Source organism: Ochotona princeps, chromosome 5, assembly GCF_030435755.1.
Source record: "Ochotona princeps isolate mOchPri1 chromosome 5, mOchPri1.hap1, whole genome shotgun sequence".
NCBI lineage: Eukaryota > Metazoa > Chordata > Mammalia > Lagomorpha > Ochotonidae > Ochotona > Ochotona princeps.
The window spans coordinates 9,238,411-9,259,603 of NC_080836.1; the positions used below are offsets into that span (position 1 = coordinate 9,238,411).

The 21,193-nt window shown below is 43.6% G+C and overlaps 1 protein-coding gene across 1 annotated transcript in view; it reads left to right on the forward strand.

The window, feature by feature from the left end:
• The window catches only part of UGGT1 (UDP-glucose glycoprotein glucosyltransferase 1), an 89,285-nt gene that overhangs the window by 41,565 nt on the left and 26,527 nt on the right, over positions 1–21,193 (forward strand). Inside the window, exons 14-25 of the mRNA XM_058664368.1 lie at positions 864–983; positions 1,614–1,699; positions 6,937–7,072; positions 9,088–9,219; positions 11,141–11,305; positions 13,571–13,691; positions 15,283–15,381; positions 16,099–16,122; positions 16,625–16,719; positions 18,644–18,850; positions 19,899–20,030; positions 20,603–20,733. Coding sequence (XP_058520351.1) covers positions 864–983; positions 1,614–1,699; positions 6,937–7,072; positions 9,088–9,219; positions 11,141–11,305; positions 13,571–13,691; positions 15,283–15,381; positions 16,099–16,122; positions 16,625–16,719; positions 18,644–18,850; positions 19,899–20,030; positions 20,603–20,733 — 1,448 coding nt within the window. The remainder of the gene's footprint in view (positions 1–863; positions 984–1,613; positions 1,700–6,936; positions 7,073–9,087; positions 9,220–11,140; positions 11,306–13,570; positions 13,692–15,282; positions 15,382–16,098; positions 16,123–16,624; positions 16,720–18,643; positions 18,851–19,898; positions 20,031–20,602; positions 20,734–21,193) is intronic.

Below are 21,193 nucleotides of genomic sequence, written 5' to 3' on the forward strand. Positions count from 1 at the left end.
ACTCCGTACGCACCCAGACCTGGGTTCTGCATTGTACTTCGGGTAGAGGAATTGCATTGAAGGAGAATGTAGATGATCACTGTTGAACTCTTACTTGGTCAGACCCTCTCTGTGTGCTTTGACAAACCATGCTGTGTCATTTGTCTTCCGTTAAAGATGCTCTTAATTATGATACATAAGTATGTTTAGGTTACTGTTAAAAAAAAAAGTCACAACCATGTGACACATCACCTCACCATACTTAGAAATGATTAACATTAGTGTTAGCACTTGACCGTTTTGTGTGAGATCAATTTTTGGAGGGGGATAAGATGCTCCATGTGACAAACCCCTGTTTATGCCCCTCTGTAGTTCTGCTTCTTGCTTGCTAGTCATTCTTTATTACAAGGTGATGTGCAGTCCCTCCACCTCGACTCCCCTGTTACTTTATCTTTTTGTTCCCTACAAAATAATATAAAGATTTGTTTAATCCAGTATTCCCTCAGAATCTCTTTCATCAAGTTTCCTTTTTTTGAAAAATTGAAAGATTTAACTTAATTTTTCTTTCAAAAACAGAGTTACAGAACGGGACTAGAATTGGCGCCCATAAGGGTTACCAGTACTACAAGTCAAAGATTAGTCTATTGACTCACTGTGCTGGTCTCAAGGACTTGAGTTTTTAAATTAATATGTCTTATGCAGGTTTTGGTGGTTGTAAATATCTTCACCTATTGCGTAGTTTTAGTCACTTGTCTCTCTGCTTGATCTTTGTAGATGACCTTTAACCATGTGATTCTGCTTAACGTAATTTAAAATGTTTGTTACTGTACATTTCAATGACAGATGACTAAAGTGTGTGCCCCATGTTGCGTTGTTTTGTCTAGTGGGTTAACAACCTGGAGCTTGATAGCAGATACAGTTCATGGCCTTCTAACCTACAAGAGTTGCTTCGACCCACGTTTCCTGGCGTTATCCGGCAGATCCGAAGGAACTTGCATAACATGGTAAGGAAGCTGCCCCTTCCTGCCTTAGCTCTGAGCCCTCTCCCTGGCCTTCCCTACCTTAGTGTCCTGTGCAGGGTGTGTGCTTGTGGACCACCTGCTTCCCCCCCTGCGATGACCACATGTGCTCTGTATTCACGGTGGAAGCCTTTGGCATGTTTCATTCACTTATAGGGCTGTGAGCCATCATAGTAGTGTGGCATTCTCCAACAAGCTTGTGAACAGGTACTCCTCATCCTTGAATTAGGGATTAGAATGTGCTGTCTGAAAAATGTGGTTTTTTTTTTTTTGTTCTGTCTCTCTCTCTCTCTCTTTTTTAATTTGAGGGGTAGATTTTACAAAGAGAGAAGAGACAGAAGGTGTTTCGTTTGCTGGTTTGTTCCTCAAATGGGTGCAAGGCGGGAGCTGAGCAGATCTGAAGTCAGGAGCCTGGAGCTTCTTTCTGGGTCTTCTGCATGGGTTCGTTCAGGAGCCCAAGGTCTTAAGCCATCTGCTTCTGCTCTCCCAGGCTGTGATCCTTGTGTTTTTTTGTTTTGTTTTATTTCATTTTTATTGGAAAGTCAGATATACGGAGGGAAGAGGGCCAGAGAGGAGGATCCTCCGTCTGCTGATTCACTGGCCTTCTCTCCACAGGTTTTCATGGTTGACCCCACACATGAGAGCACGTCGGAGTTGATTAACACGGCTGAGATGTTCCTCAGTAATCATATACCTCTAAGGTAACACTAGTGTTGTCTTAGGCTGTATCCGCTTGCACTGAGACTTTTGTCATTCTGAAATGCATGTCTTGCGCTGCTGAATTGGAGGAAAAGTAATACTTGGAATCATTAATGGAAGTTTGATTTTCCTTGGTATTAAGTCACTATTTTTTAGGACACTGAATTTGATTGTCAATGAATAGTAGCTTTTCACCATTGAAGTGTTAGTGAATAGCCCCTGTAAACATAGTTTGTGGTCTTAGCTTATTCCCCAGGAGAGGGAATTTTCGTGGGTGGGTTTCTCTGTCACAGATCCTGTGACGGGTGAGCTTTGCCAGTTAGTTTGTTACACTGCTGCGGGCTGAGTTCTGCAGAGGCAGCAGACGCACGGTTCAGTTGATGCCAGCTCTCCTCACATGACGCTGAACAGCTATTCCTTTGAAGAAGAAACTTTTACGGATTTACATATAACTGTTAAGACATTCTAACTTACCTCCTGAAAAATTCTGGTTATTTTACATGTTGATGAAGTTTGAATTCTTAGGAAACTTGGAAATGAAACGAGCGTTAAACCAGCAAGCACTGCTGCATGTTTCCCGGGCAGCGCTGAGCGAGCTGCTGAGGGTGATGGCTGAGCCATGTGACTAGTGCTAGTGACTAGTGACTAGTGCTCTGAGTGCTGCACAACGCCTCAGCAAGGCGTCTGACCAAGGAATTTTGTCCTGCTGTTCATCAGGTGCTTTAGGAATTGAATCACCTGAGAAGCTGAAGTTTCAGGGGGAAACAGGATTTTGGGCATTGAATAAAGCAAAGTTTGATGGCTTGGAAAAGCAGAGGTTTGGAGTTCAGTGAAGGTTTTCTTATAAGATATGACTACCACTTGGATAGATGCAGCACTCAATCATCAGCTTGCACAGCAGAGCCGTGTTTTGATTCAAAGAGAAACAGCAAGTCACAGCACTTGGTGCAGGGTACAAGAGTGGGTACCGGTTACGTGTTGAGTGACTTGTTCTGAGGAGCAAGAAGAGAACAAAATCTTCAGTTTGCACGGGTGGGTGAGGAGGTAGTGGCCACCGCGAGCTGTGTTGTGGGAAGTTGGTGAGAGCCTCAGGCCTGCAGCCTGCTGTACTCACTGTGAGCTGTCACAGGCCTACATGGAGCTATTGGCCTAGGCTGTGGAGACCAGGCATACCTCTCATGAACTCTCCAGTAGTGGTTGCCGTGGAACTGGATCCAGGAGAAGCTAAATTCTGAAATTTCTGACCTAGCTAATAGAAAAAGTCTAATGTTCTTTTTCAAAACTGAAAATGTAAGGAGGGGAATTAGTTTATGATAAAAAGATTCTGATAGTCTAATTAGGTTTTAGCCTATGTGTTTATTTTCATAAGACTGTTTAGGCTGCTTCTGTCCATAGCAGACACGTGTAATTTCCATCTTAAGAGGATTTTTTAAAAATTAATTAATTTATTTTTCTTTATGTTTGATAATCTTTACATGGTTAATTAGGGCACAAAGGTTCAAGTGCTACAGGAAAGTGGGTAAGACTGTTCTTTCCACATCCTCTTCTTTTTCCTGTATCTGGAGTAAATGGGGAGATAAAGGAAGAAGCCCCAGCCAGCCTCCCACCCATCCCAGGTCCCCGATGTGGGGCATGCTCCGAGGGTGTTGCTGAAGTGGTTTTGATAGTTCACCAGTTATGAATTGTTGCCAGTCTCGCCATTCAAAGCATGATGAAGTTGCTGCAGAGTCCACTGTTTGACATAGTCCACATTAGAGTCTCGTTTGCCCAGTTTTTCACTGATTGTGCTGTCCACTGCTCCATCTGAGCCTCGGAGGAGGCTTGTCTCCGGCATTTGTACTCCATGGCAGACCATGGAACCTGCACTTGTCTTCATGTTTAGGGTTCTGAATCCGGCAGTTTGATTGGGGAGATCCCCAAAGAAACTTTGTCTGAGGTGATCTCAGGCCAGATTTTTGTGTGTACTTGCCAGTACAGGCCTCGACACAGTCCATCGCCCCAATCAGTTGGTGGTCACAATTGCTGGGTTGGTTCTGTTTCCAGCCCTGTCTTCCACTGGAACCAAAGAGTGTTGCAGTCCAGCCTGATCCTGACCAGTACATACTCGGCCCTCACATAAACTAGTGGAAGCTGCAGCCTAGTCGGAGTGACCCACAATAACCCCCACCAGGCCCGCCCCCTGCCCTGGTTCCCATGCTTGCAGGTATGTACAGCAGACTAGTCCAGTCTGTTCCACATTCCATTCAGCTCTCATACATATCAATGGGCATCCTAATTCAACTCAACCAGCTCCACTATCCAGGCTGCACACATGCTGGTGGGTGCCCTTTTGTCTAGCCACCCCTGCCCCAGTCCTGGTTTTCATGCTCTCCAGTGGGAGTGGTAACCCAAGAGGGAGGTGACCACTATTGCCCTTCCAAGCCACTCCCACTCCCAGATCATGCACTTTCCGGATGGTTAGGTAGTTAAGTTGACAGATTAGCCACTGGTGCCAGCTTGTGCTATCTGATACTGTGACAAAGCCCAACAAACCCTCACCCATTCTGCTTTATGTTTGCACTAGTAGGGACAGTCAAGCAAGTCTGGCTCTTCCCTGATCTGGCTCGCCTGAGACCCACAGGTGTTGTAACCCTGCTTAGTCTGGTCTGCCCCCATCCCAGCTCATGCTCTCCAGTTGGCGAAATGTTCCAGCAGGGGGGCCCTCCACATTCCCCCTGCTGGTTCTGTCCCCTCCCTCCCTGGTTCTGACTAGCGCTGCATCCCAGTCTGGCATGGCCCGCCTCACCTTAGCGATTGCTAGTGGGTGTTGTAGCCTGGCCTGGCCCAGCCCACCCCCATTCCAGCTGCTGGCGGTCACAGTCTAGACCAGCCCAGCTTGTACCCTATCCCAGCTGTAATGTGTATTGGTATGTGTTGCGACCATACCTGGCTCAACCCACACTCTGTTCTGGTGCTCAGATTCGCCAGCGGTGATGTGAACTGGTTCAGCCTGGTACACACCCAACCTATGCCAAATGTATGCCGGTGGTACCTTTCCCTGGCCTGGTCTGGGCTGTTTCCTATCATGCTTCTTGCGTTTACCTGCCCCAGGTCTGTGTCCTGCCAGAGGAGTTGCCCAGGCCCCTCCATCAGAACCTCTCCCAATGCCAGATTTAACACATATTGGTGGATCTGTGAGCCAGCCCTACTCGGTCCACCTTCTGTTCTAGCAGGAACAGTGGCCTTTCCTGGCTGGCCTTCAACCCAATCTGGTTCTTGCTGTTGGATGTTTCAGCCTAGCCAAGGCTCATCCATACCCAGACACTGCTCACACATGGCACAGTAGGGGCAGAGACCTAGCCTAGTCTGTTCTACATCTACCCTGGTTTTCACGAGCACCAGATGGTGCTGGAGTCTAGCCCGACTTGGTGCGTCCAGTCCCAATCCACATTTGTGCCAAGAGAGACTGCAGCCATACTCAGACCAGAATGCAGCCCCCACTCCAGCTCCTGCGCTCCTCAGTGGGACCCCCAACCCAGTCAGGGTGTCCTCTTAGCTCCCCAGCTGTGTCTGGTTCCAGCCAAAGATTGCGCGCATGCCAGTGGTTGCTCTGATTCGGCTTGCAAAGTCCCTCACCTGTCTTGGCCTTTGCCTTAGATGCTGTAGCCTAGCATCCCTGGCTCATGCAGACCAGTAGGTGTAAGTTTCTTGCTTGGCATGACTTGTGCTCCATCCTGATTTCCAATTTTGCTTGTGAGCTAAGGTTTGCTCGGCCCTGCCCTGTCCACCCCGTTCCATTACCGACCCATATATAAGCCAGCCTTTGGAGCCTTTGGTTCCTGATTCCTGGCTTCGCGCACCGGCCGTTGCAGCTCACTTGGGGAGTGAATCATGGGACAGAAGATCTTCCTCTCTGTCTCTCCTCCTCTCTGTATATCTGACTTTGTAATAAAATAAATAAATCTTTAAAAAAAAAAATCTGGGGGCCCAGCGGCATGGCCTAGTGGTTAAAGTCCTCGCCTTGAAAGCCCCGGGATCCCATATGGGCGCCGGTTCTAATCCCAGCAGCTCCACTTCCCATCCAGCTCCCTGCTTGTGGCCTGGGAAAGCAGTTGAGGACGGCCCAAAGCCTTGGGACCCTGCACCCGTGTGGGTGACCCAGAAGAGGTTCCAGGTTCCTGGCTTCGGACCGGCGTAGCACTGGCCGTTGCAGTCACTTGGGGAGTGAATCCTCTCCTCTCTGTATATCTGACTTTGTAATAAAATGGAATAAATCTTTAAAAAAATTGTGGGATACTAGACCTTCTTCAGACAGCTGTCTTTATAAAGATTTTTTGCCAGTTTGTGGTTTGTCTTTTCATCATATTAATAATGTTTTTTGTAGATCTGAAGTTTTAACATTAATCAAATCCCACTCTTTTGTTTTTCCTTCCATGGATTGGGCCTTGATATCTATGTGTCATTCACAGACCCAGGGTCACCTACATTTTCTTCTCTGTTGCAACTTCGTGGAATTTTATAGTGTTGTATATCACATCTAGGTCAATTATCCACTTGAGTTAATTTTGTGCGAAGGGCAGAAGGTGGGTATTTAGATATATTATTTTGCACATGCATGTCCAGTTCTGCACCATTTGTTGGAAAGACTGTGTCTAGTGAATTGCTTTTGCTCCAGGATGATGTCTGGGGGCTCTCTGAAAGACTTTCCAACCAGTGCATAGAAACACAGTGATGTCTGGGTTTTACTTCTTTGTTTGAAACTTTCGATTTTAAGAAACTTTAACCTTGATTAGAAGTTTTCACCACAGGATAGATATTTTGTTCCTTACCCCTGGAATTCTGTCATTGCTTGTATTATGGCTCAAAATTCCCTTGTTTCTGTTTAATAGTCTGAGAATTTTTGTGTTCACCAATTTTTGTTTAAAACTATATAATAAAATTTCCAGTTGAAATGATAGCCGTGCCGTTTGTGTCAGTAAAGGACTCTTGATGTGCACACTTGCTAGGCCAGTGCAGTGGGCCTTTGCAAGCCTGCCGTTGGACACGTGGTGTGGGTTTCCCTTTGCGGATTGCTGCTAGACAAGTGCAGAGGGCCCTGGTGAGGCTGCCGTTGGACCAGCGGTGACCTTTGCAGCCCTTGCTGGAGGAAGATGCTTTTGCAGCAGCAGAGTTTCCCTCCGAGTGAGCAGGGGTTGCCATTCCTCATAACCGGTTGCGTTCTTTGAGAAGTTTCTTTTTCTTCTTTCCTCATCCCCTCCAGAATTGGTTTTATCTTTGTGGTTAATGACTCTGAAGATGTTGATGGGATGCAAGATGCCGGCGTGGCTGTCCTGAGAGCTTATAACTATGTCGTGCAAGAAGTGGATCGGTATCATGCCTTCCAAACTCTGACACATGTATGTTTTTGTCCACAATGGCAAAGCATTCTTTTACTCTAACTTACTCTAAAAAGCAGTGTGTGGTAAGCAGATTGACTCATTATTTCTGTGAAAAGGAAAAGTAGAAGTTGTGTTTTGTATTGACATATTAGTATTAAGGGTCAGTTGCTGGGATTTCAGCAAACCCCATGGGAGCCCTCCAGCTGAATCGTGGCTGTTTTTCAGTGATTTGAGATTAGTAATTAAGGTCTTTTGTGCAGATGAGACATTGTCTAGTTTTTTTTCTCTTTTGAAACTGTCATATTTTGTAGAACTTCTTTTAATATCCAAGTTATAAGGTTTGATATGATTTTTTTCCCTTTTTCTTACTGTCAACTCTAAAATGCCCCGATTTGTGTGTGACCTGCTCAAGTTCAAAAAAGAATTCTTGTCTTGTTTTCTTTTCCTTCCTCTTTTTGTGTATACTCTGCTTTACAGTTATTTTGTTTTAATGAATGGTCACTATTAAGAACCCTTTTTAAAGGTATTGAGTTTTACTATTTTTACCCCTAGATGTGATGTTAGTCTGCTGTTTATTATTTTTATATTATTTTTATATTATGCTTACTGGTTAGGGATTGGTTTTTGATTTATTCATTTTTTGTTAGAAGTTGCATATTTCTCTGAGTAATGTTTACTGAAGGCCTTCTGCGTGGCAGACCACATACCGGTATGAGGGGTGCAGTGTGTAGTAACTTCTCACCCCATCCTCTGAGAGCCGCAGCATGTACGGGCATGTGCACAAGCAGCTGGGGTCATGCACACTGTGAGCACAAAAACGGCCCACGCAGCCACCCCATCAGCACAAGCTGGGAGTGGCAGTGGGCATTTTTTTTGGAGTGGGAAATTGTGCCTTTTAAGCCCATGACAAGTGGGAGTCAGTGGAACCTGGTGCAAATGAGGTGGTGATGACAAGTGGTTAGGGTGGTTGCCATGGGGGACTGTGAGGGCCAGGCAGCAGAGGGGCTGCTCGGTCCTGAACACCATTGTGGGTTAGGCAGCTGGGATGTCCACAGGGCAGGGGAGAAGATCCCCTGCTGCACCGTGGAGATGGAACGGATGGGTGAAGGAAGTGACAGGGGTTTGGTTGGTGAATTGTTGGGGGGAGATCCAGGAGAGTAGACAAAGAAGGCGTTAGTTAGCAGTGACTCTGAATAATCGGTATGTTAATTTGACTTTAAAAACCATGTCGCTGATAGATATGTGTATGAAGGAAGGGATTATTATGTAAGCTTTCATTCTTTCCTGTTTTTATTATGAAAGTAATATGTACTCTCTCTCAAGAAAAACGAAGTAAATGCTTATTAAAGGTGGACACCATTAAAAGATTGCCTGGTATCCTTCTCTAGGATATAACTATGCATATGTACAGCTTGTTACTTTTAATAGTTTCTTTTTTTAAAAAAAAAAAAGAGATTATGCCATATATACTTTAGAACTCCTTCCCTCACTGAACATCATGGGTTTTTGTTCTTAGTTTAAGAATTTTAAGTAGTCCTGTTTTTCTTAATACGGGCTTGCTTTGGGGGCTTAACATGGTTTTGACCTAACTTGGGATTTTTTTTTCAAATCTATGTGAGGGAGGGCAAGGACTCCTGTCCTCGTCAGCCAGGACTGGGCTGAGGCCAGAAGTGGGGGCTGGGGACGCGACCCGGGTCTGCCGTAGGGGAGGGCTCGGAGACTCGAGCGCTCGAGCTGTCATATGCTGCCCTCCAGTTGTTACGCACTAGCAGGAAACTGGAGCTCCGAACACGCAACGAGTCCTAATTGGTGTCTTAGCCTGTACACCAGACACCCTCTGCTCAGATCATTTTCAGAAAATTAGTGTCAATTCTGAGAGGATATCTTGCTGAAATACCTGAAAAAGAAGAACTGCCAAACATGTTTCCTAATTTTTACGAAAAATCGTAATGTTTTCCCATACATTCAAAAATCTTTTGTAATGAGCATGTTGACAAAGGATTTTAAAGTAATCTGGTTTTCCCCTCGCTCAGATCTATAACAAAGTGAGGACTGGAGAAAAAGTGAAAGTTGAACACGTGGTCAGTGTCCTGGAGAAGAAATATCCGTATGTGGAAGTAAACAGCATTTTGGGGATTGACTCTGCTTACGATCAAAGTCGGAAGGTAAGAGATTTTTCTAACAGTCTGCTGTCCTTAACTCTCCTTGTTTTGTTTTGTTTTTATTGATTATTATGCTTACAAAGTGTATCATCATTTAACATCTCAAGCTTTGGAAACCGTATCACATTTTAAAGATTCATTCATTTTAATTGGAAAGCCAGATTTATAGAGAAAAAGATGTTCTATCTGCTGCTTCACTCCCCAGTGGCCAATGGCTAGAGCTGAGCCTGTCTAAAGCCAGGAACCAGAAGCTTCCTCCAGGCCTCCCATGCGGGTGCAGGGTCCCACGGCATTGGGCCGTCCTCGAGAGCTTTCCCAGGCCACAAGCAGAGAGCTGGATGGGAAGCAGGGCCACTGGGACACAGACTTGCCTGCATGTGGTGTCCTAATGCTTTCAGGGGGATGATTAGTTAATGCAGCCATTGCACTGGGCCCTGATTATTGTCATTTTGTTTTGCATTGTGCTCATTGGGCCAGAGGGATAATTTTCAAATATATTTAAATTGTGTTTTGAGAACATCTGTGAAGTAGTTAGGATTTCAAAAAATTTTCCATTGATGCAAGAAAGTGTCTGGGATCGACCTCTAGGCCTCTTCAACTGTGTCTCATTCTGTCTCGATTAAATCTGTGTGATCATTTATTACCCTGGTGAGGTCTGACTATGACTGCTGTTAGTTGCCCAGTTGCAATCTTTTTCTGCTTATACTATCTAAACAACAGTTATCATAAACAATTCTACAATCTTCAATAAAGCTAAATGGCTACTAGGTTCTTGACTAGAATTTTGAGAGCACTGCTCTTTACATTGCAAATGGTGAGATTGGTTTTGGAATTTGGAAAGCTGTTCTGAAGAACAATACCCATGTTCATAGTCAGGAAGAGTGACCATGTCCATTTTATCGCCCCACCGTTTGCTTGCTAAGTAACTGCTTTGGTCATTTGGAAGGAAAAAGATTGGGATTTGTATATGTTGGAGCAGTTTGGGGGCACTGTTTGCCCACCAGCCTGGTTTATTTTGCACAGGTGCAGTTTCTGTGTTAGAGGTAGGGCTGTAGAAATTTCAGCTCAGGCTTTTCTGTCTAAGGGCACTGTAGCTGTTAGCCAGCTGCAACTTTTTAAGTGAAATCAATTAGAATTAAATATTTAGTTGTTGAGTTCTACTCGCTTGATTCCACTTGCTGAGTTGCCACATGGTTTTTATTTGATGCTGTGGTAGACAGCGCAGATTGAAGTTTTCCATCACTGGAGAAAGCTCTGTTGCACACTACTAACCACAGTATATGCAACTCCATTTTGGTAACCTGAACTACACACCTGATAATACACATGCAACACACACACCACTTCTTAATGTTCAGGGTTTTGTCATCTAATAAAAACTTAGTAATTCAGTGTCAGATATGCCCAGTAAGGTATTAACCTTATTAGTGATTTTCTCTCTTGCTCTGGTTTTGTTTTGTTTGAGATTGTTTATTTATTTGAAAGCAGAGTTACAGAAAGAGAGAGGAAGAAAGAGATAGACAGGTCTTTGATCCACTGGTTCATTCCTCAAATGGCTGCAACTGCTGGAGCTGGATCAGTCAGAAACCAGGAGCTTCTGGGTTCCCACGAAGGGTACAAAGATCCAGGCACTAGGGCCATCTCTTGCTGCTTTCCCAGGCAAATTAGCAGGGAGCTGGATTGGAAGTGGAGCAGCTGGGACTTGAACCAGCACCCATGTGGAATTCTGGCGCTGCAAGTGGAGGCTTAATAATATATGCCACAGTATCCTCTCCCCCACACCTTTTTTTTTGAGAAATATATTCAATTATTTCTTCTTTACCATTACTTCAGTTAACGGAACAAGCATGTACAGTTTTTATTTTGTCTCACTAGTTTTATGAAGAACAAATACATGGTGTTTCTATGCTCCATTGTGCTTTAGGAAGCAAGAAGCTACTATGAGCAGACTGGAGTCGGTCCACTTCCTGTCATCCTATTCAATGGGATGCCCCTTGAAAGAGAACACCTCGATCCTGATGAGTTGGAGACCATCACAATGCACAAAATCCTGGAGACCACAAACTTCTTCCAAAGAGCCGTGTACTTGGTAAGTGGCATTTCAAAGGTGTTTTTTTGAAACACACACACACACACACACACACGTATATACACACCTATTTGAAAGGTAGAGAAGAGGAGGAGGAGGAGGAAAGAGGGAGAGATAAAAGCATCTAATAACTGCTGGTTCACCCCCCCAAATAGCCAGAATGGCCACAGTTTGGCTAGCCCAAAACCAGGAGCTCCAGGTCTTCTATGTGAGTAGTAAGCACAGGCACTTGGGCCTTCTTCCACTGCTTTCCCAGACGTCTTAGCAGGGAGCTGGACTGGACGCGGAGCAGATAGACCTTGAAGCAATGCGTATATGGGATGCTGGCTTTGCAGACTGGGCCCTGACTGCTGTGCCATAACGCTGGCCCTCAAGGCTGGTTTGGAACAAGAATACTTTGTTTTTGTAGCCTCTTGTAGTAAGCAATAAAATTGCTTTAACATTACTGTTCTTTATTGTCGTTAGTTACTGGTTAGATTCCTCGCAAGTCCTGTTAGTTTGAAAATAATCATAAACCTTCTGTATTTACGATTGAGATAATTGATTTTTAGATTTAAGATGAAACATTTATTTTAAAAGTTGTAGATTTCACTGACCATTGTGTTGGTAAGGAATTTTGACTTTAAAAAGACTCATTATTTTTATATACGGAAGTTAATGTATATATAGTTCATGTGTTAGTCACATACCGTGAAACTCTTCTTTGTGAATATTTCTGAACTGTGTGGTTGGTTCATATGCTTGTTATTGGTTCATCTTGTCATGGGAGAAGTAGCTCAAACAATACCTGATGGAGTTTGGTAGACTTGAATGTGTGTATTTCATTCACTGCTATCTTTCTCATGAAAATGAATTTACAGTTTGTTTTTATACTAAACCTTGTGCTTGTCTGCAGGGTTCCATAGCAGTTGGCTCGAGATTACCTTTTAAAAGTACAGCTTTTTTTTGTTTTTTAGATGATGTTTACATAGTTGATCAGGGTGGGAGGGATCTAGGGTTAGGGAAAAGTAGGCGTGATCATTGTTTTCAAGCTTTTTATATTTTCTTCCTATTTCTGGGGGGGAGGGGAGACATTAGGGGACAGGCCATACCCAACCTCCCCACCATCGCTGAGGATGGGGAAAGGCCACCCAGTAGCAACCCAGGGTCACAATGGTGCCTGTTCTGGAGTTCTGCCCAGGAGGATGCTGTCAGTCTTGCTGCTCAGTGGGTGGGGAACCCTTCCAGTGTCCATTGTCTGACACATCGACATAGTCTCCAGTCACACCGATGCTTGCTGTCATCGTTTGGCTAGGGTAGTTGTCCATATGTTCTGTTCTCCATTCTCTGCTATGCTGCCAGGTGTCTTCTGCAAGCTCCAGTGAGCTACCATGTCCTCCATGTGCACGATGGTCCGCTGTCCAGAGTAGTACAGCCATTGTTATAATAAGTTGCATGAAAGGAAAGAATGAATGTTAAAGGGGTTCATCTTTTCTCAGTGTAACTCTGATGTGAAAGACAAAGAATTACTTCAGTATGTGTGATTTGAAAGTCTTGAGTGATTTTTATTATGCCATCTATGAGCTCATGGAGAGAAGAGTTGGGTGTCTCCATTAGACAGCAGCACAGGACGCATTACTGTTTATGTTGAGGCTTGCGTAATTTGAAGAGCTTGTTCACTTCTGGAGAAGCATGCTGCTGTGTGGAGCGGATGTGTGATGGATGCATGTTCACTCTGTGTTAGCTCGCGACTTTCCGTTATCCTTCCTCTCAGTGCCTCCACGTCTTCATCTTTACGGTGAATGTCAGTAGCAAGGGACCTGATAGAGATACTGCACATGAAGTATGGAGGAGCCCAGGCTGTGGTGCAACAGGTAGAGCTGACCTGTGGTATCACCATCCCATATGAGTGCCAGTTTGCGACTTGGCTGCTTCACTTCCCATCCACCTCTCTGCTAACAGATTAGAGTACGGCAACAGAGGCTAAAGTGCTTGGGCCTCTGCACCCACACGGGGGACCTTGAAGCTCCAGGCACCAGGGTTTGGCCTGATCCAGTCCTGTGTATTGTAGCCATTTGTAGAGTGAACCAGCAGATGGAAAATGTCTCTATAGCTCTATTTTTAAATAAATAAGCAAATTTTATTTTTTTTCCTAAGCATTCAGTTCTGTGCCTGCAAGCATGGAAACTTCTGTTCTAAGATGTATCAAACAGAAGTTGCATTTTAGTTCTTGATGAGTTATTATTGAATAAGTCTTCTCAGTGTCTCCTGTTTTCCCCCCTATAGGGTGAGCTACCCCATGATCAAGATGTGGTGGAGTATCTCATGAATCAGCCAAATGTTGTTCCTCGAATCAATTCCAGAATTTTGATGGCTGAGCGAGTGTATCTGGACTTAACAGCAAGTAGTAAGGAACTTTCAGAAACAATTTTGGTTTTTTGTTTTTTGTTTTGTTTTGTTTTGTTGTTGTGTTTGTTGTTTGTGTGTGTGTGTGTGTGCGAGCGCGCGCTTCAAAATCTTTGCATTTGTTAGATTGCAATGTTCAGAAGGTAATGCCAGAGTGAAATACAGTCTTGTAAACTTGCTTCCCCTGAGTTCATAAGATGTGTTTTTTGGGGGCCTGGCACAATGGCTCAAGTGATTAATCTTTCACCTCCAAGCACTGGGATCTTATATATGCACCAGTTTGTGTTTCTGCTGCTCCTCTTCCATCCAGATTCCTGCAGTCAAGGATGGCCAAAAGCTTTGGGACCTTGCACTCATGTGGGAGACTCAGAAGAAGCTCCTGCTTCCTGGCTTCAGATTGACTCAGCTCCAGCCATTGTGGCCACTTGGGAAACGAACCAGCAGTTGAAAGATCTCTCTGTCTCTCCTCTCCATAAATCTACCTTTCCAATAACTTCCAAGTGTTGTCCTTGGAACCTAACTGGATAAGATAGACATCTGAAAATAATGAAGGAGTCCTTTTATTTTTCTTAAGTTTAAAAAATATTTTGTAACCTGGTGTTGTGGCATAGCAAATTAAGCTGGCTTATGTTTAGAATATTTCCACTTTAGAATGGTATTCCATTCCCCATCCAGCTTCCTGTTAACACACTTGAGGGCAGTGGGTGATGGCCCAACTGCCTGGGTTCTTGGCCACTCATATGGGAGACCCAGGTAAGTCTTCTGGCTCTTTCAGGCATTTGGGGAGTGAACCAGCAGATGAAAGGTCTTTGTCTTTTTTTGCCTTTTGAATTAAGTAAAAAAAATCTGGAAAACAATAGTTTAAAAGTCATGGGAAAAAAGAAGCAGAGTTCTCATATCTTCTGTCTCTTTCATTCTCCTCTTCCAGTGTAATAAGGGAAAATTTACTCTCATGGGTGATCCCAGGAGAGGAGGAATGAGTTAAAGAATCCTTTTAAGAGGCTTTTATCCAGTTGTAAAGTGATAGGAATGGTCATCACTGTGTGAGAGATCTATGTTGTTCATTAACTGTGCTTTTAAAAAAATTTTTTATTAATATACAGAGAATGTGTTTGTCATTTTATGGATACTGTTCTAATGGAGTAGGGTTCATGTTCCAGTTGTCACAGAATTTTTGTTTTTGTAATATTTATTTGAAAACATAATGCCAGAAAGAGGGAGAGAGATCTTCTAACAATTGGATTCCTTTAGCTGGGCCAGACTGAAGCCAGGAGCCTGGAACGCCTTCTGGTGTATGTGTATACGCTTTCCAGTGTATGTTGCTGCGGCCGAAGTACTTGAGGCATCTTCTGCTTTCCCAGGCACTTTAGCAGGGAATTGGATTGGAAGAGAAGCGGCTGGGGCCCAAAGCAGCATTCTGATAGGGGATGCCAGTATCATCAGTGGCAGCTTCACCCACTGTACCATGATGCCAACTCTACTCACCAATTTTTATAAATGTTAGATTGTGGTTAAGTCATCTTAGCAACTGAGCACTTTAGACTGAAGTGAAGCATATTAATTATATACCAACTTCAACTTTGTTCCCTTAGATAACTTTTATGTGGATGATTATGCTAGATTTACTGTCTTGGATTCCCAAGGAAAGACTGCTGCAGTAGCCAACAGTATGAACTATCTAACAAAGAAAGGTAATCCATTTGGGACCTATCTTGGAATTAACTCTTTTTAGTATTTGGGAATATGTTTATATCTGTTGGGGAAAGAAATTCCTTCGTTTCTTTTATTCTTGTAGTGCTTTGAAAGTACTGTTTGTTTAAAATTCAACTCTTTATATTGTGTTAAATTTATTTTAGCTATTCAAATCAAGCTGCGAAATCGGTCATGATTCAGTGTGGGAGACATTTATGATTTAGAATTGGGCTAATGGGCTGAAAGTATGGCTTGGCTTCCTTCATCGGGCAGTGTAAGATTATACTAGGTTTTATAACATAAACCTGGTTCTAAAAAGCTTGGTGTATTTTTAAAGCTGATGTTATCTGGAGTTACACTGTTGGACTAAGATGCTATCAGATGATGGCTTGTCAGGTGCAGACCGATTCTTAGTGCTGCTGTGTATTGGACTTTCAAAGGCCTGCAAGCTGCCAGGGGAGCCAGCTGTGTGGATCCTAGCTCCGGTCTCCCAGAAAGGACATCTGGTTTTTGGGTACAGGAACTAGGAATTCTTCCATCTGGTTCCTCAGAGACATTATATCCAAGGGGCCCTGGAGTCATGTGGTAACACTGAGAAAACCAGGGAACAGACAGATGCATGGATCATGTTAGTCATAATTTAAACTTTTAACTTGCTTAATGGGCATTAATTACAGAAATGACACTTTCTTTCTTTTACTCTTTACCCTGTCCAGGAATGTCCTCCAAGGAAATCTATGGTAACTCAAAACTTCAGAATGTTCTGTTCTTTTTCTTCATCACTTTATGTGGTGTTGGGGATCACTGTTACTCAGAATTCCCTGACTCTTGATTGTGAGGCTTCTGGAACCTGTGGGTAACAGTTGACTCCATCAGTGCCTAATCCTGTTGTATAATTGCTTGCCAAGAATTAACTTTGCAGAAAGTTACAAATTAGCATGATTAAAGACTATCATATGTTACCCACATTTTCAGAACTCTTTGTGCTTGCAGGTATATACCTACACTAGAAGGACTAATTGGTGCATGTTTCTAGTCTCTAATTAAGCCACTTGGAAGATTATCCCATTTTTCCCATCATTAGAGAAGTTTCACTATTTTTACCTTGGATCTTTATTAAGCTTGTCATTGTCCTTATTGATTTATTTGCATGGTTTGCAGAAACTAACTTAGTTTAACAATAACGTTGAAACAAAGCATGTTTATCCTCCAGCTCAGTTTGCTGTGTTTATTTTTCTGCAGATGAGTCTTTTATTCGGCCGGTGACTTTCTGGATTGTTGGGGATTTTGATAGCGCTTCTGGGAGGCGATTGCTGCACGATGCTATCAGACATCAGGCAAGTATCTATGCTGCATTCTGTGTCTCCTTCAGGACAGCTGTGCTGATGTAGTTGTTCTGGTGTGGGATGCCTTCTTCAGGCTTCAGGGAGAAGATTAATATGTCTTCAGAGGTTTTTCAGCTTGTGTAGAAGAGATGAGCTTGTGGAGGACAGGGATAAGAACAGCTTTGTCACTCTGCCCCTACATTCTTGATGTCCCTGGTAGCGCCAGAGGATGAGGTTACATAGCGATGCAAATGACAGTCTCTTTGAAGTGAGCTTCCCTTTGAGGATGCACTTGTTTTATGGCATTCCTTATCACTCTGACTCTAGTAGCCCCTGCATAGTCTGAGAAATAACTGTTGTGTCAGTGAGCAGTGTGACATTGCACAATTGTAGGCATGATGCTGTGGCATGTTGAAAGACAATAAAACTCTTGGGGATGGTGGTGAGGTGTAACAAGTTATGCCTCTGCTTGTGATGCCAGTATCTTATATGGGCACCAGTTCGATTTATGGCTACTGCACTTCTGATCCAGCTCCGTTCTTGTGGCCCGGGAAAGCAATGGAAGATGGCTCACATCTCTGGGCCCCTGTACCCACATTGGAGATGCAGAGGAGGCTCCTGCCCCCTGGCTTCATATCAGCTGAGCTCTGGCACATGTCTTTGAATACATATATTAATACAATTTCCTCTTACTTCCTAAGCTCATGGGAAATGGAATTAATATTTATTTTGGTGAAGAGCATGCCAGGATCCCATATGGGCGCCAGGTCTAATCCCGGTAACTACACTTGCCATCCAGCTCCCTGCTTGTGGCCTGGAAAAGCTGTGGAAGATGGCCCAAAGCCTTGGGACCCTGCACCTATGTAGGAAACCCGAAAGAGCTTCTGGCTCCTGGTTTCAGATCAGCTCAGCTCCAGCCATTGCAGTCACTTGGGGAGTGAATCATCAGATGGAAGAGGCCCAGAACTTCATCCCATGTGGATGGCAGGAGCTCAAGTCTGTAGGCCATCTCACAGCCTTCCCAGGCATTTTAGTAGGGAACTGGATCGTAGGTGGGACAGCTGGGACTCAAATCCCAAACTGATAACAAATTCTAGTGCTGCCGGATGATGACTTAACTTGCTGTACCACAAGGCTGATCCAGTAAGCTTATCTTTTTGTTCCATTTTTCCATGAAATTTTTGAAGGACTCTTATATTCTTAACAAAAGCCCCATTTTTGGTTTGATGCAGTCCATATGCTTTCTCCCGTGTTGAGTCCTGCCTTTGTGCAAGGAGAGTTTTCATTTCTACTTGGAATCTGGAAGCACATGGGAGTGAGGAAAGATTTGAGCAGTCTGAAAAATGGGTGAAAGTTAAGAAAGGAAAAGGTCCAGCAGGATGGCTCAGTGGCTAAATCCTCGCCTTGCTCGTACTGGGATCCCATATGGGTGCTGGTTCGTGTCCTGGCTGCTCTGCTTCCCATTCAGCTCCCTGCTTGTGGCCTGGGAAAGCAATGGATGATGATCCAAAGTCTTGGGATCCCATAAGAAGCTCCTGGCTTCAGACTGGCTCAGCTCTAGCTGATGTGGCAACTTGGGGGAGTGAACCAGCAGACAGAAAATTTTTCTCTATGTAAATCTGCCCTTCCAAGAGAAGTAAATAAATACTTAAAAAAATGTGAGGCAAGACATGTGCTGGATGAATATAAAATAAATACACTGCAGAGAGGGCTTGGGGGTCTGTAATCTGTTTGCCAGGGTGGTGAGAAATGAAGTTGGGAGAAAAATTGGCTGGACTAAGTTCTTGCAGTTTTTTCTGAAGGCTTGAATGAAGTTCTAGAGTTTTATTCTGAATGCAGAAGCCAAAGACTTATAAGAGATGTTATTTGCTGCTTACAGAATGTAACTGATGCCAGTACTGCTTTTAAAGTTTGAAACTTTTTGTTTTCCACCTAGAAATCCAGTAACAATGTAAGGATAAGCATAATCAATAATCCCAGTGCAGAAATAAGCCACAAGGACACTCAGATCGCCAGAGCAATCTGGGCAGCCCTCCAGACGCAGAGCTCGAACGTGGCCAAGAACTTCATCACCAAAATGGCCAAGCAGGAGACAGCAGAGGCCCTGGCCACCGGAGCGGACATCAGGCAGTTCTCAGTCGGGGTACGTCTGGCTCTGTGTGTTCTAGGAGGTGGCCTCACCCTCTCCGTAACACATTCACTCCTTCGGGTGCATATTTCTCTTTCAGCATTTTATGATGGTTTCTGACTCTGAGAAATTTTGCTTGTTGGTTTTTAATTTAAAGGATTCTTTCCAAGAAATAATTGTGTCACATTTTAATGTCAAACTTACCTACATTTCGAGATATAGGCAAAAAGGCAAAAATTTTCTGTGTTTTACACACAAAGGCATTTGATGCACTTTTTTTTAAAAGACAAGTAATTTTAATTGGTTTCGAGAATAAGGGTGAAATTTAAGCCACTTACAGCTTAGAGGTTTATGAGCTTTTGATGTTTTTCCAGTATAAGCCCAAGTTCACTGGTGTAGTTGCTACTTACATTTTCCGAGAGTGTTTTCTAATTTAAATGTCACTGACAGGATTATTTGTAATTCTGAACTTTCAGTTAGAATAAAACAGGTGCCACTTGAGCTCAGCAAGATTTTGAATGTGGAAAGCTTCGGGTGTTTGCTATAGTCACAGTGAGATGGCCATATTTGAGTTACCCGGATTTGAATCCTGTCCCTGCTGCCTCTTCCTGCTAGTGTATGACCTGCCTGGGAGGCAGTGATGAGAGCTCAAGTACTCGTGTCCCTGCCACTCTTGGGCAAGGCCTGGGTTGAATTCCTTGGCTGGCTTTAGCCGGGCCCAAGGGGAGTCAACCAGAAAATAGGGCTACTCCCCCCCCCCCCCGTTTCTCCCTGTCAGGTAGATAGGTAGGTAGATAGATTGGTAGTTTTAAAAAATAAAATGCAGAATAAAGGTACCATGAAAGACTCTGCCATTTGAACATGTCACAAGAGAAAATGGAAATAGTAAATGAGACATTTTTTTAATGGAGGAAGATTAAATTGAGAGAGTTGAGATATGATGACTGAAAATTTGTAATTACTTTCCACTAGAAGAGCATTTTATGGTTTGTTCGTTATGATTATTCTTTCATATGGTCTGTTAATAACAGCTACTTTTCCTTAATAATGATTGCTTTCCTAGGGCATGGATTTCAGTCTTTTTAACGAGGTCTTTGAGTCTTCCAAAATGGATTTCATTTTGTCTCATGCCGTGTACTGCAGGGATGTCCTGAAGCTGAAGAAGGGACAGAGGGCAGTGATCAGCAATGGAAGGGTGAGGATCTGCCAAGCTGCCACACGCTTGGCTTCACTTAGGTCCGGGAGCAGTGTTTGCAGCCTTCTCCTCTGCAGCTAGTAAACTTCCAACAGAGCCACTCTGTTTCCAAAGGTGATTAGGGCTTGCCAAGTGTCGGGGACATTTCTGCCCCTTTATTTCCCTGGAAGTGTGCTTTGGACACACCAGTCGCTGTGTGGAGCCTTGCTGCTGTTTGTGTCCTGCTGTCAGGGGAGGTGGTGAGGGCGTGGTACCTTTCCAGAACAGAAGCTCGTCTGACCTTTAACCACGTTGGTTGGATTTTGTTGTTTATACTCAGTGAGAGTGAATGAAAACTACATTGCTGGTTTATATTATGTCAGGTTACCACGGTAAAATGTCAAGTGTACAAGACTGTGTTCTATTTATGGGATAGGTAGAGCTTTTTTTTTTTTTTTCATTAGTTTTATTGAGGCATGTACCTGTCTCGGTTCTTTGGGGAGATTTGGGGTGTAAGATAGACCACCCAGGACTGTTGGCGGCTAGTGGCTGCAGATGCTGTCCACACTGAACACCTGCTCTTTTCCTCCCAGATCATTGGACCACTGGAGGAGAGTGAACTCTTTAATCAAGATGATTTCCACCTTCTGGAAAATATCATCTTAAAAACCTCAGGACAGAAGATAAAGTCTCACATTCAGCATCTTCGAGTAGAAGAAGATGTGTAAGTGTTGCTGTAGAGGACGCTAACTAGCTCGTGCCCTGACATTCATATTGATTGGACTGTCCTCATTGGTCAAAGGTGTGATCGTGTATGGTCACATTCAGCAGCTATTCTAGGACCTTTTGCTTCCAGCTTTATTCTGTAATGATATTAGCTCTTGAAATTTTTAACTTACGTTCCTGTTGAAGCAAGCTAATTTACTTAGGTGGCTGCTATTTAAAGAACTGAATTATTTCTCTCCATTTTAATTAATTTTTTTAACTATTGGCCCTGGAAAATTTCAAGCTCATACGTAAGAGAAGGACCAATTTACTTATTACATGGGATCCTTACATAAAGATAGATTTCCTTCATTGTCTGTTTAGTTCTTTTTAATTTAATTTCGCTCAGGAAGGGGAAGTGAAGTTAAATATTTCCTTTTCTTGACTTACTCAAACAGAATTCAGAGTTGTTTATCTTG